Genomic DNA, 16,110 nt, shown 5'->3' on the forward strand with positions numbered 1-16,110 from the left:
TTCTTAATCAGGACTGTGCTTAATTTGTGTGGCAAGGTTTTTTCAGAAGTTACACTGCTGCAGCTCACTGGCAAAAACGATTCCTAGCTAGGAACCTACCCTCTTTTGACATTGGTGAGGTTCCATCTTGGCCTAGCCAGGAGTTTTGCTGTGTCTACTAAGCACAACCCTTACTGGGCAAAGCTCTGCTGTCTGCTGTGGACCCTGGAAGGCACCCTTCATAGCCTCAATCACCCCCGCTGTAAACGGTGGCAGTGAGCCTTTCCTCCCTAGGCAGCGGAGTTCTTCCTGCCAGAAGACCCTACTTGGCAAATTTTCAACATGCTGCACAGCAGCTACGCTGCTCTACAACATAGCTTACAGACATCGGCAAAACCAATAAATCTGGCTAATCACTTATAAGGTCCTAAAGGTGAGATCTATTGGCTATGCCAATGCTTGTTTACTTCTAGTCTGCAAAACTCTAACCTTTTTCCGGCCCGTTCTACTACCTGATTGTACATTTTATGGTCCTTTATTAAATTCCATCTCCTCATGAAGCATTCACTGTCACTGTCAGTTATAGCCCTCTTTTTATGTCTTACCTGAGACAGTCTGTTGTTTCTTTAAAAAAATAAAAAACTCTAAAAAGGTTTTTTTTAGCCCGCCCATTACTTACCATTAGTTGGCTTCATTGTCACTCTTATTTTCTTATTTTCTTATTTTTCATTGGTAAGCGCATGTGGCTTCACCTGGGCGTCACTTTGTCTCCATGTGATTTTTTTCATCGCTGACGCATGGAACCAGTACTGATTGATTTCCTGACTAGTGTTCTTCCGCACTGCTTACAAAATAACTTGAAACCATTAATGTTGAAGCTAGGCCTCTCCAGCATTTTCAAAAGCTGAATGCAAACAATTAGCAAAAATAAAACTTTGTTGCATGTGATCAATTTCCAAAACACACATTTTGGCTGCCTGTCGCTTTTATTGATGATTAGGCTGTAAGCATACTTCCTTCCTTCAATTCTGTTACCATGCAATATATGTTTTTCTGAATTAACATTTCCTGCTGTGCCACATTCACTTATTTGTTGGTTACCTCGTTTATAATTAAGAGGATGTTTTATTTATCATCAACCATGTGGTGTTTTCAAAAGATTTATGTTTCACCTTTACCTCCCTTTAACTCAACCCACCTCTAAACCCTAAAATCACCTTTAATTGTCTTTCCCTCAACCCAACCCTGAACCCTAAATTCACTCTTACCTCTCTTTACCTCTACCCACCTCTGTACCCTAAATTCTCCCTTTTCTCTCTTTACCTTTACCCACCCCTAAACCTAAAATCATCCTTACCTCTCTCCACCTCTACCCGCCAGAAACCCTAAATTCACCGTTTCCTCCCTTTACCTCTACTCACCCCAAACATCTTTACTTCCCTTTACCTCTACCCATCTCAATCCCTAAATTCATCCTTACCTTCCTTTACCTCTAACCACTCCAAACCATAAAATCACCCTTAACTCCCTTTACTTTACTTACCTGCGAAAACTAAAATCACCCTTACCTCTCATTACCTCAACCCTCCATCAAACTCCTAAACCACCCTTACCTTGCTTTACTTATACCCCCGAACCCTAAAATCCTTTTTTTTTTAATAACATAACCAGTATGTTATTTAAAAAAAGAAAATCCTTGATTGCAAGGTAAAGTACTGCATGGTAAATGTGCAAGTATTTATCTGCGTGGGACCTACCTACGTGGTAAAGGTCCTGCGTGGTAAAGGCTGCAGGATAAAGGCTATTTCCCCTCAGGCAGGATACATTGCCGCCCCCTCTTTAAACTCTCTTCTGCTTTTAACCTTACTCCCCTAATGTTTTGGAGGCACTGTCAGTTGTTTTATGCTCTTCAGTTTGTAGGCACCTTCACCTTTTTCAATAGTTTGTGCCCTTTCTTCCCCACACCCTGTGAGTCTCACCTGTGACAATGTATGCTGTCACATTCAAGAAATGTTGTTTACCTTGAGGGTCTGCCCCTTGCTTACCATTGGTTGGCTTCCCCATCACTCTCATTACTTTGCTTCTCTATGGTCAGCGAGTGCCGGCTCCACTTCTGCTTCATTTGTTTGTCCATAGACTGAAGCATGGATGCGGCGGCCCTCAGAAATGAGTGGGAGGAGCTGCTCTAGAGGAAAAGGATACAGTGTTTGCTCTCTGCTCAGCCGGTGAATGTCACGCAGCTCACGCCATGATGGATGTCTGGAGGGCCCCTGGCTAGAAATGTACAGATTCGCATCAGCATAGTACCCCCAGGGGCACCCCGCTTTCCCCCCTCCCCCAAATTAGGTTACCCAATGAAAACACAAGAAACAGTTGTAAGTGGGTAACAAATGCTGCAGGTTTTATTACATAATTCCAGGATATGTAATAGGTGGGTTATCTTACGGGCGATCCAAGGGCAGGCGGCCATCTACTTCACCTGCCCGCCTGATGAGCCGGGCAGCACGGGAACGACCCGCAAGTGCTGCCCCCCAAGTGATTCTTTTTTCGATCACGTGCCGTTGAAATTCTACTCACACCCCCCCTCTCGGGGCGGAGCGTCGCATAGCAAGCCCCCGGTTGTTCAGGCCCACAACCGCCTGCAGGCCTAGCGGGGCGCCGACCGGCTTCCGGGACCTCTCTGGAGGCTCCTCGTTTTGGCTCAGGCACCACGTGGTGCCGCGCAGAGGTACCCTTTGTACCGGCCTGCTTCCAGATCGCCCTGTAACTCCGCCTGCAACGAAAAGGAAAACATTACAACGCTCAGAAAAAACCCCACCCCACCACGCCTACGCCGGGTAAGCGGTAGGGAGGGAAAAAGGCGAGGTGGGCGACAAAAGAGGTCGCCAGTGAGGGTGGGGGAAGGCTAAATAGCCTCCCCCTCACACCTGGGCCCGGAAGTGACGCGCATTGCGCGTCACTTCCGGCCCTGACACGGAGGGGGGCACCAGTCTGAGTCCCTGCCCCCGCCCCCCCCGAAGGAGGGAGTGGGGAGGGGTGACCGGGGCCCCGGGGCCACTAAGGCGCCGACCGCCGAGTGGCCCCCTGCGGGGGCCGCGGTCAGCGGCATAGTACCCCCAGGGGCACCCCGCTTTCCCCCTCCCCCAAATTAGGTTACCCAATGAAAACACAAGAAACAGTTGTAAGTGGGTAACAAATGCTGCAGGTTTTATTACATAATTCCAGGATATGTAATAGGTGGGTTATCTTACGGGCGATCCAAGGGCAGGCGGCCATCTACTTCACCTGCCCGCCTGATGAGCCGGGCAGCACGGGAACGACCCGCAAGTGCTGCCCCCCAAGTGATTCTTTTTTCGATCACGTGCCGTTGAAATTCTACTCACACCCCCCCTCTCGGGGCGGAGCGTCGCATAGCAAGCCCCCGGTTGTTCAGGCCCACAACCGCCCGCAGGCCTAGCGGGGCGCCGACCGGCTTCCGGGACCTCTCTGGAGGCTCCTCGTTTTGGCTCAGGCACCACGTTGTGCCGCGCAGAGGTACCCTTTGTACCGGCCTGCTTCCAGATCGCCCTGTAACTCCGCCACAGCCCTGGAGGCGGCTAACCATCGCAGCCAGGGCCCCCCACCAACCTAGCTCTTTACCTGCACCCTCTGTTCACCAATGCTTCGCTTAAATCCAATAAAAACAGGTCCATGCCTATTTGGGAGAGGTGTACTCCATCTAAGTCGAAGTACCCCTTTACATTCCCCCGAATCAACTCATGGCGAAGAAAGCCCAAACCCCTTTGGGACGTGAACTTATGCATTGCTCCATTAATGCGCCTCCTGGAGTGCTCTACCGCTTCTAAGGATTTAGCCCCCCGCCAGGACCTGCGGGGGATGATCTCCGACCACACGATCTCACACTCGCCCAGACGCTTGCAGATTTCCCCTAAGTCTCTTTTCATGGCTAATAGCAGCAATCGTCTCCCTAGGGTAACAAGGTCGTTCCCACCCAGGTTGATCACCAACAGGTGGGGCAAGGTGGATCCGTGTGCTCTTAGTCTCTGCTCGATCTTATTCCTGAGTTCGAGCCATCTCATCCCCGGCACCCCCATCCATTCCACTTTGGTCTGAGAGAAGTGTCGCATCCAATTCCGGTGCGATGCCCATTGGGCAGCCCGGGCGACAAATGAATGCCCGATCACCCACACCACTCGTCCTAATAAAGAGGAGACATGGTGTACACACAAGTTATTTAATCAGAAAGGGTGATTCCAACGATACACACTATAAAATCACAAAACACATTAACTAAAGGCTGCCTCACGGGCGAACATATATCTTATAACAATCAGATTCCCAACGCCCTAATTTCTTCACCTGTGCGGCCTCTAATCCCGCCAGGTGAGCGGCGGTGGCTGCGCCAATGAGGAAGGAGTGGCTGGAGTACCTTCTGTCCGGCCGGGCGAGCCCCGCCCTGGCTAGACTGGCCCTGATTACCTGCTCGAACTGGTATCTAGTTACGGGGGTACCATTCGAATGCAACAGAAGATAGCCAGGGCCGGGCGGTCTGTACTCCAAAAACGCCTTTACCCATTGTACTGGGCAGAACCTGGGGTCACCTAGGGGCTGAAGAACCACCCTGATCCCCCGCCCCGCCTGATCAGTTTTGGACTTGCGTAAATGAATGGTCAGTGACCCGGAAATAGACACATCTGAAATTGCCAGCGCATCCCCTGAACAGTCGACCTTGGACCTAGCCACTAACTCGCTGACTCTGAATGCCCCGAAAAATGCTAAGCAGAATGTGGCTGAAAACAGCGTGGCCTCGTAATGAGAGTAGGTAACTAGCTCGAGAGCCCCTAGCATGCCTTTCAGGATTTCGAAATCAATGGGGGCTCGATTATCAGGGGCCCTGGGCTCCTCCCTAGCCCAACCCTTCAAGGCGGCCCGGATGGGATAGGAGTTAGTGGGATCCGCCCCGCCAGACAACCTGGTGTCGTGGCTTACGGCCGCCAAGTGACTGCCTACCCATGAACGGCTTTTCCCCTGTCCCCTAGCCCACACCAGAAATGCTCGGACCTGGGACACCAACGCAGCCCCTAAAGTACCCAGCGCTACAGAAGTTGCTCTGAATGTTGCCATGTGGGCGCTGTAACGCTTCCTGGTACCTGGGGCCAGAGCTCTTTCTCCCATCGCCTTCAGGCTCAGTCCCACTGCAGGATCCTCCATAGATGGTCCGGGAATGGGGTCATCTGCGCTCTCGCCCGCGGCCAGGCCTCCCTGAATCGGAGCCACTGAAAACGAGAAAGAGCGTCAGCTGCCACATTTTGAATACCCTCAATGTGCCTGGCTTTAAACTCTACATTGATGCGCAGGCATGCCCGGACCAACTCCCTTAGTAAGCACAGCACCAGCCGGCACCTGGCGGACTGGTTGTTGATTGCCTGAACGACCGCCATGTTGTCAGACCAGAATACCACCTTTCTGTCCGACAACGCCGCCGGCCATAGGTGTAGTGCAACAACAATCGGGAAGAGCTCCAGAACAGTAACATTTTTGGTGATCCTACGCCTGCGCCAAACATTGGGCCATCCCTGAGCGCACCATTCCTCACCCAAGATAGCCCCGAAACCTTCCCTGCCTGAGGCATCTGTGAAAAGACAAAGTTCCTGACTGTCAATCCAGGGCTGCTTCCAAATTACCGTCCCATTAAAGCGGGCTAGGAATTCGCTCCACACCACCAGATCCTGTTTCAAACCTGTCCCCAGCTTGACCCAGTGATGTTTCTTTTTTATACCAGCGGTCGCCCTTGCTAACCTGCGGGCAAAGACCCTCCCCATGGGTATGACCTTTACCGCAAAATTCAGAGTCCCTAGCAGGCATTGGATTTCACCCAGAGTAGCCTTGTCCCTACCCAGTAGATCGCAGATCTCCTGACGCAAGGCCTGTACCTTATCCGCAGGGAGTCGGGACACGCCCTTTACCGTGTCCAACTCGATGCCCAATAATACCAAAACCTGCGCCGGACCCTCGGTCTTACCAGGAGCTAAAGGTACGCCCAAGTGTCCTGCCAATTCCTTGAAACATTGCAGCGCCCTTGCGCAATCTTGCGAGTCAGCTCCCCCGATGAACAGGAAATCATCCAGGTAGTGGGTCACTCCCTCAATGCCATACCTGTTTGTTAAGGCCCACTGTAGGAAGGAGCTGAACGCCTCAAAGTACGCACAAGACACCGAGCAACCCATGGGCATACACCTATCATAAAAGACCTGGTCCCCCCACTTGAAGCCCAGAAGGTGTTGGCTGTCCGGGTGTACTGGCAGCAGCCTGAAAGCCGATTCGATATCAGACTTGGCCAACCAGGCTCCCTTCCCTGCCCTCCTGATCATGTCGACTGCCAGGTCTAGGGAGCAGTGAGACACTGAGCATCTACCTTCGTCAAGCCAGGAATTCACGGAGTCCCCTTCTGGGTGTGATAGGTTGTGAATAAGTCGGAAAGCCCCTGGCTCCTTTTTTGGTACCACCCCCAGGGGAGAAATCACAAAGTGGGGCATAGGGGGTGAGGAAAATGGGCCCGCCACCCTGCCCAAAGACACCTCCTTCGCTATTTTATCCCGCACTACCTCCGGGTGTTCCCTAGCTGATTTCTGATTCTCCGCATCCCTGCTCACTAAAGGGCCTTGATAAGGAATGCGGAAACCGTCTATGAAACCCTCAGAAATGAGGGACCCTTCTCTGCTAGTGTATCCGCGGAGGGCGCTGAGGAGGTTCTTTACGCTGATGGGAGAGGGCCCTTTCACGTGGTCGTGTGGGGCAAGGTCATGCGCGCTGGCAGATGTGTTCGCAGGGGGCCAAAGCGCAGGAGGGGGAACCCCCCCTGGGCTACTTGCTCGAGGAAGGCTTGTCGGGAGTGTCGCGCTTGGAGCATACGGTGGCGGCATGGGGTGCCCCGCACACACTGCAATTGTGTGAGAAACGGCATGTTTTGTCCCAGGAGCAGAACCCTGCATTGAAGAGCCTGCAAGTTCCAGAAGACCGTGCCCGAAAGCCAGGCCTGCGACCCCCCCCACGACCGCCCCGAAAGGACTTCCTGTTCTGCCATTTCCCCTCCTGTTTATCCTCTTTGCTCTTTACACCACTCTCTGTACCTGACTTTGTCGTTGACCCCTCAGTATGCTTGCCCATGTGTTTTACCCATAAACGGACCTCCAACTGGTCCCACTCAAGATCTGGGCAGATTGCTCTCTGTCTGCGGAAGTCACAGTCATAGTGGTACCATCCCATGCCCCCACCCTTAGCAGCCTCTTCTGTAATCACGCTTGCATAGTGGAAGAGACCTGGCCCTTCGTCTGGGAATTTCTCCACTATTACTGCCGCAAAGATGGCAAAGGCCTGACCCCAGGTCCCAATATTTTTTGCGGGATATAAATGATACCGCACCCTCTTGTCCTCTTCCTTGTTGCCCATCCTCCTGGTATCTACCCCCTCCGCCCCATGCATGAGAAGGGTGAAGATATCGATAAATTCCCTGCGCCAAATCCCTTCTTTGGCCACTAAAGGGACCATCCAAGCGAGTGAGCAGCGGCCCGACACTAGCGGGGCCGTAGTAACTAGAGGCTTAGGCACTACGGCTAGTGTTGGTGCCGGCATGGGTACCACCGGGGGAACCACTACTGCGGGATTGACCGCACTTGCCGCGTTCTCAGCCACAGCAGCAGCTGGGGGTGGGGGCCGCGGGGGAGGTTCCACCGCAGCCGGCTGCTGACCCCAGACATGCGTGAAGCCCCCCGGCGCCGGGGTCACACTCGGTGGTGGTGGGGCGGACGGGCCGACCCCTAGGGGGGACCTGGCAAGCAACAGACCAGATCTGACCTCAGCCATGAAGTCTTTTAAAGTATCTGAAAGCTTACCCAGATCCTCTGCTGATGCAAATGTCGCCTGGGGAGGGCAAGGCAGTACGATGTGCGTCCCCGTCCCCAAACCAACCGCCGCCTGGGGGGTCATTGAGGCCCTGTAAAGGGGAGCCGCTCTATTTCGTGCCGGCGGTTGCTCAACCGGAAAGTCTTTGCTCGTGGGGCGGCGAATTCTTTTCGACCGAGACGGGCCCGCAACCTCCCCTACATCCTTATCTGTAGACGGAACGTCCATCGCTATCCCAGAGTCTGGGGGGGTACTGGCTTTCAATAGTTCAGTTGCCCAGGCTAAACCCTTGGCCCTTGTCAGCTCCAAGAAGGCGGCAATCCGGGCTTCCTCCGAAGTGCCCGGCACGGACTCCTCAACCTGTGTCCCTGGTGTGAAAAGGGGGGGGATAATCCTTGGCTGTCCATCTCTTAACAGTTGCTCTCTCTTATCTGCAAATGGGAAAGAGAGAAAATTAACCGCCTGTTCGCCCCCTTTGAGGCAGATTCGTTGCTCCAGAGTGCCAAATGCTACTCCGAACGGTACCCCCTTCCCCCACCTGCCCGTACTTACTCCCGTCCGAGCCCCGAATACGGAGGATGTATGGCTCGCGTCTCTCTGTTGCCACTTAATAAACCTCCAGCCACCGAATACGGACGAATGTGCTGAAAGAGAAACCAGCATAAGCACAAGAACTAGGCAAACAGGAGATGGCGCGACTGAAACGAAGAAAAAAAGGGGGGGGGGGCAAGTGGGCGCGGGGGGGGGGGAAACAGGTGTTCATACATATCACTTTTAACAACGCACACCCTGCTCGCCTCTACCCCTACCCCCACCTCGATACCTGGCAAGCAACAACATGGTGCGCGCCTGCGCCACACCAATGAACTTACTGTTGCCCATTGAGCCATTGCCCCCTATGTAGTGCTGCGTCGCGCGCTAGCTAGGCCCGACGGTATCCGAGCGCGTTAAATAAACCGTTATAGCGTTCCACCCCATTCGATTCATAGCGCGGGGATGCCCTTGGGTCACCAGGCGCTTTAGAAATCGCTAAAATAAATAAATAAATAAATAAAGGCCTGTCATGTTTAAATATTGCGCGCTCGACCCGAAATTCTAGGAGCTCTGGAAGAATCGTCTCCGCATTCAATAGGCCTGTTGTATCTGCATCGCGCACGCTCGACCCGCAGTTATGCGCGCGCGTGCAGGCCCCCCGCATGGAGGGGCGCTGCAGGCAGGGGGCGAAAGGAGACACAGGCCCAGCGCCTATGCCACCAGCCATTGGTGCCCCTGACCCGTGTCCGAGGGGAAGCCGAACCTGACCTGGACCTTCGAAGGGCAGCAGGCTCCATGAACATACCCAGCTCCCGGTGCCCGCCGACGCACACGCCCCCCCCACCTATGAGGAAATGCTATTCCCGCGCGCCAACGGGCGCAGCGGCTCTGACCGCTAGGCCACGAAACCTTTCCGCGTGGCGCCACTAACGTCCCGATGGGACACGAAACCATGACCATGCATGCTTTCCAGTGCCCCCAAATCTGCGTCCCTCCAGGTGCGGTGCCGTGCGCACTAACCGTTAGGCCCTCCCTCTAGCGACACACAGCCAGGGCGTAAAAACGGAGATAATTTAGTTACACGGAACAGTCAAACATCACCCTGCCGAGGAGGAGACGGAACACGCACACGCTCTAGATTTCAAGCAAGCGGACACGAAGTGGTCTGATTTAATATTCAAATCAATGCTGGGTTTTACCAAGATGCAAACCTGTGCGTCTTTTAGTGTATCCAGTAATTTCTCCATATGCGCATTAGCCCACTGAGCTGTCCTGCCTGCTCAGCCCTCTCGCGCCTCGCTGAGCCGTAAGTGCAGGCTGATATCCCCGGATCAAAGCGCCGTCATGCCCCGTGAGCACCCGCAGGGGCAAGGGGGGGGGGGCACCCGGAGACCCAATACTCGCAACCGGCCGACAGTTCCCGCACACAAGGACGGGCGAAAATTCCCCCCCCCCGGCCATAAGCCCCAGGAGAGGCTAGCCACCCAACGCTAAGCAGACGATGCTTCTCAGCTATGTTGAAAAGGGGTGGGGGGTGTATGTACGCGCACGCAACCGGACAAAATCCCACACAAGGCCCTGAGCCATCGTGGCCCAACTTGCGCCCTCCCCGCCCGCGGCCATCCGGGCCACAGGGCCCCGTCGACCTGGTACTGCCCAGGGACGGGGCCGGGGCGAGAAGGGTTAAGCAAGACTCACCTACGTACTGCAAATGGTGACGGCGGGACCCGCGAGGCGATGACGACGGCCACAGACGAGACAGCGACCGACAAAAGGCGAGGTGGGCGACAAAAGAGGTCGCCAGTGAGGGTGGGGGAAGGCTAAATAGCCTCCCCCTCACACCTGGGCCCGGAAGTGACGCGCATTGCGCGTCACTTCCGGCCCTGACACGGAGGGGGGCACCAGTCTGAGTCCCTGCCTCCGCCCCCCCCGAAGGAGGGAGTGGGGAGGGGTGACCGGGGCCCCGGGGCCACTAAGGCGCCGACCGCCGAGTGGCCCCCTGCGGGGGCCGCGGTCAGCGGCAGACACGTGCCGCTCTCATGGACGGTGGAAAGAATGGGTCAAAAAGATAACCATTAGCTGATTCTAGAGTGTGGAAATGTCCTGACTTTTGGTAGTGTTACCAGGTTGGGTTCCTGTGACGCTTAATGTATATCTAAACGAATAAAAAAAATGGTACTTTGTGGTCTAGATGTGTCTGTTAAAAGAAACGCGGCAGCCGAACATTGTAGGCATCCTTACTCACGAAGTCACCAATATTCTGCAAACCAAGGAAGCTCAGGTTCGTTCCAAGGTTCACCTTAAATTCGTCCATTTCGGTTCTTAATAATAAATGTGAGTACCAGTTCCTCTCAAGTCCGGTGATTGATGAGTGAATAGAGGCGCAGCAAGGGTGCCAAGGGTCCTAACGCAAGCGAGGAAAGGCGTCATAATCTGGGCCAGTAGGGAGTCATGTACCTGCTGCACCAATCACAGCCATGTCTCTGTGTGTGAACATCAAACAACAGAAGTTAAATACCGGTGGTATTTTTAGATATGAATGGCCTACCTATCTGAGCTTGAGGCTTTTGAAGAGAGTTATTGATTGTGATTCAGGGACCAGAGTGATGTTTTTTCCTTTTATATTGCAATGCACATTTGACAGGCTGTTTTATGCACCTCTCAATTGGGCCAATTGCAAGTCTCATTTTAAGAATGGAGCAGAAAGAAAGGTGCATAGAGTGCTCGCAATTTCTCGTATAGTAATGCCCAAAGGTGAACTGAAAACCGTTCCATTTATACTTTTAGATATTGTATTCATGTAGTAAGAGCACAATTTTTGAAGTCATGAAAGGGGTGATATTATTTTAGTCTTGTGTAACGAGTGCAGTATTTTAACTTTGGAACATCTACTCAAAAACTCTTCTCAGCAAAATAATGCTTTAGATCTCTTTATGTTCTCTTTATCTAATTAAGTTGGAAAAATAAGGACATAGATGCAGATGAAAACTCACACAGTCATGTTTTGGCCAGCACCTTCTGTAGCACACAACTTTATTAATTCATCATTTTCCATTATTTAAACTACTGCATTTTCTCTGTTGGTTTAGCTTTAATCTCTATAAGGTAAACCTCAATAGGCCACATACGTTTTAAAGTGTGTTTATTTGCCTTTAAAAAGGTGAGGTTACACTTCATAAATATTTCTTTTCTTAAAGAGGCTTCCCTTCAGGGTTGTTTACTTTTGGATGTCTCAGCACCATGCTCCCTCAGCTGGTATTTTTACAATTATAGTGCAGATTCGTTTAACTAATATTTTACATGGACATCCTGGATATATTCTTGTTGAATGTGACTTTGCTAATATGAATATTCTATCTGCTTTGTTCCATTTTGCAAAGTCTTGTTCATGATGCGAAAACGACTTTTTCTACAAATACAATACACCAGTTTGTTTACTGTCACTCAAATGCCTCTGAAAGGAATGCAATCCTGATACTTGCATTTCTGATGGACTCCTCAGTCCTCACAGACCACTATTCTCTGTAATATTCACCTCACACATCATCTGAAGCTGGTTAACAGACCTTTTTACAGTATTTGACTAAATATTTAAAAGTTTCTCCCAGAGGAGGGAAAGTGTGTTGTGGGCCTTATATTTTGGTGGGCTGCACAAGACTTTTGGATAGTATCACGTGGCAAAGGTCATTTTTTGTATATTCACTCATATGTGCATATCAGAGAAGATATATTAACATTCTTCTAATTTATAAAAATGCCACCTAAAATCAACAGAAGCAATTACACATCCCAAACCAGTTTCTAGCTCCACAGAAATCAACTGGAATTTATTTGCAGACGTTAGTACTCTATCAGCATTGGTACCCAACCAGCCCGATATGAAAGAAAGCAGAGACTCCTTAACTTAGTCCTACTGTTGATATATTGCGCCCCTTTTATTCTGTTTAGTTGTGCATAGCTTTAATCTTTTTAATGAGGATTTATTTTTCCTGGAAAATAAAGGGCATTGATTTTGCATAGTGAATAATTATTTTGTTATCAGTTACCGTTAGGTTTCATTTCTGTCCTAAAACTAATACTGGTATTAATGTGTTTCTACCAATTATGATTAATTCTTATCAACCAACCTTTGCTTTTATTGCAATATTGTTGGACCCAGCTGTTTCGGGATGGATAAGACACATTGAAGCCAGTCTGAATCCATAGTTTCAAGTAGGATGAACACATTACACTTGTCTGATAACCTGTGCTCGCCCTCTGGTAGCTTGGTTACCGAGCAGTCAATTTTATCCTTAGGGCTCTAATGTAAAGTATTGGCACAACACCCCCTTGCAGCACACTGCATAAGCTACAAAAAGACTCCACACCGTATATATAAAAACACGTCTTTCTATTACACACACACACACACACACACACACACACACACACACACACACAGACACAAATCGAAACAAGATTCACATTGTATATACACTCTACAGTTATACGTAATTGTCATCTTCTCTACTGAAATCAAAACAGAACACACATTGTATATACACTTTATGATTATATGCAATCGTCGGACTTTCCCATTGTAAAAAGGTCAAATATTCACCAGTCTCAGATTACGCCTCATTACCCAGCCCCTCAGTGCTTCAACTCCACCAGATAACAATAAACGTTGCCCCTTTTGGCACCCTGTTGACTAGACAGTCAGAACCACCGAACACAGAAAGAAACAGTTACTTAGTTTTGTCCATCCAAATTAGACCTCCAGGCGCCTGACTGCACCTGCACGAGCTGGTGCGCTTCCCTTTCTAGAGAAATGTATCTCCCCTAAGTGGAGGTGTGACCTGCCATAGACCCCCGTCAGTCAGCTACAGATTCCCACAAGGCACGCAAAGCTCCTCAGGTCTCGTCACAGTGTTTTCCAAAACAAAGCACCCTGTGGCGTTGGTCCAGGGAGAGGGAGCCAACGACCTCAGACTGAGGCTGCGATGTCAGGCACTGTCGTCCTCCCGATCTGGAGGCTGAGGACAGTTTCAGCTCCCAGCTCAGGTTCTCCCAACACCCCTCGGACACCACATGCTTTGGAACGCAAGTGAGCACAGATCTCCTGGCTGCAAGCACGGGTCCCTTGGACTCTGCAAGCTTTCCCAGCACTCCTCTAACTCCTCATGTCCAGGCACCTCACATGGCTGCTGATCTTGTACACACATTACTCTTGCACAGCGAGATGATGGTGTATGTCAGGACGGTCCTTGCCCCAACCACAATCACTTCCACCTGTCTCCGCCGCACCCAGTGCGGTCCTTACAATCTTGTGGTGACAGTGAGATCCTTTGTGTCCCTGGGATCTCGTGGACAGGAGGCCAGCTCACTGGCCCTTAGAGAGTACTTTGAGACCCAGGCCACAACAGTTTGCACTTAGCTGCAGGCCAGCAATGTCCAGGCAAAATCCACCAAGTGATAGTCCCCTTCTTGGAGCACCACAAGCTCCAAGCCAACACAAGTCAGTAGATAGTCTAGTTGCAGTCCCTCCTGCCCTAATGATTCTTTGTGTCAATGTCCCAGTATCAAACCAGCGTAGTAGCGTTCCAAATCCAAAAGTGTCATTGCTTTCGGAGGCTGAAGCCCCAGTGGTTATATCCACCATGACCTTTGAAGATAGGGTCAGTTCAAAAGGCCACCTTTGAAATGCACAGGCCCTCTCTAAATTTTGTCTTGTCTGCCATCCAACCCTGGGACGTTTTATCACAATCTTTATTGGGGCCAAGACCCTGCCAATTAGAATGCAGGTGACAATTCCACCCCCACGTAAACATCCGAGAAAGGCTCCTCAGAGTGAGAGGTCCATTGTTTCCTGTGAACCTTTCGTTTATGGCCCTCTATCTGGAATGAACAAATGTGGCTGTCCCACTAGCACCCACTTGTGAATTAGGAGACAGGCCGCCAGGCACACATAGCCCTAGCATCAAAATGCCCACTTTCCCAAAGTGACATTTCCAGCCCCGTAATGTCAACCCTCTCCAACTACCAGAGAGAATTCACGATTACGAACTCATCGATACCAAACACTATACTGACTATCCTGCCCATAGGAAATAATGCTTGACACCCTTTTCCTACACCCCCTCATGCTAATCCAATGTGAGAAGTAGGCCCCAACATACCAAACACACCATCTGGTGTCATGCACGACTCTTGCAGGTAAAGCATACACACATCTGCCCAACCTTTTGCCACCACCGCACCCTGTCATCAGGGAGAACTCCGATATATAGCAGGAGACATGCAGAACCTCGGCACATAGGTTTTTAAATGCCAACCTGAGTAACAGTGACCTGTGCACACAAGCCCCACAATGGCAAACCTGTGCCACAATTGATGAGCTACGTCAGTGGATGGCACAACCAATGCGGCAGTTCCACAGAGGCGCATTTTAAAATACTGTCCCCTGGTATATGTCTTGCCCCATGACAGGGGACTTACAGCTAACTTGAACCAGCCAATCATATATACACCAATCCACAGTATGTATATGACGAGCACAGCACTTTGACACTGCACGGCAGTGCCAAACGAACTCAAATCCTAAGGCTAGCAAAACAAGGTCAAAACATGAGGTCAGCAACCAACAAGGTTAGGGGAGACCACACCAACAAAGGCCAGGTCTAACAGATATCCATTGTTAACTGTATAAAGAATGTTAATTGTATTAGTGGAATTTGTAACATTTCCAAATTTTAACAAGGTATGTTTTGGGGTCCTGGTCTGTAGGTATCCTACGAGGCTATCAAATTTCCAGAGTGGATCCCTCTTGGAGATATGCATCCTGTTGACTATTATTCTACTTTTACCAAGAACTGTACTGGAGACTTTACCCAAAAAGAGATACTGGATATCAGAGCATTTTACTACGCTATGTGTGCGGAGACAGATGCCATGCTTGGTAAGTACCACTGTTAGGCATTATTGCAGATTATTGTATGGTTTCACCTTGTAACTTTGGAGTCTCTTCTGTTGCTGTGTATACTGAGGACAGTATTTCAGTATTTTGCTGTACAAGAAAATCACCACTTGGTTTATGGATATATGCTAATTGCATATATTTCGAATTTCATAATGCCATGCTTACTAAGAGCTACCTATCTATTGACCTTCACGCATTGATTAACCAGCTCCCCTGTATTTGAATGAGTAATATTTTAAGTGATGTAGATGTCGAGAGGTAGAAGGGCATCAGAAACCTTCTCTTTTACCCACTCAATCCATTCAGATAGTTAACCTCTTACTGTACCCTGCACACCTCTGTGTGTATTGCCAGGCAGTGCATGGATGAAAGGTCACTTATGGTCAATAGTGGCAGCATTTGGCGTGCTCCAAAAACACATTTGCCAAATAAAAGTAAAAGTGATAACTTGAAAGGTTGAGAATATCATAATCTGAAATTTGTTTGCAACTTGTAACAGGATGAAAATCTTATTGGGAATATTCTATGGAGCCCTCTGGCAGCAGGAGCATCATTTCCAAACCCCTGACAAGGCTGAGGCAGTCCAGTATAAAGGGGAGAAATGAAATAATTGGCATCAATCTTGATTTCTTTTTCACAACAGACCAAGGACAAAACCTCTCTTCTGGGGAGTTGGACCAGCACAGATACACATTAAATGCTACTTAATATAGTGGATAAAGTGAAATAAAATAAGA

General features: G+C 50.2%; 1 protein-coding gene across 1 annotated transcript in view; it reads left to right on the forward strand.

Moving 5' to 3' along the window:
- Window positions 1–16,110, forward strand: part of ARSK (arylsulfatase family member K) — a 567,335-nt gene that overhangs the window by 203,451 nt on the left and 347,774 nt on the right. Inside the window, exon 5 of the mRNA XM_085632496.1 lies at window positions 15,181–15,352. Within this exon, the coding sequence (XP_085488622.1) occupies window positions 15,181–15,352 (172 nt within the window). The remainder of the gene's footprint in view (window positions 1–15,180; window positions 15,353–16,110) is intronic.

The sequence above is a fragment of the Triturus cristatus genome, chromosome 2_1, assembly GCF_964204655.1.
Source record: "Triturus cristatus chromosome 2_1, aTriCri1.1, whole genome shotgun sequence".
Taxonomy (NCBI): Eukaryota; Metazoa; Chordata; class Amphibia; order Caudata; family Salamandridae; genus Triturus; species Triturus cristatus.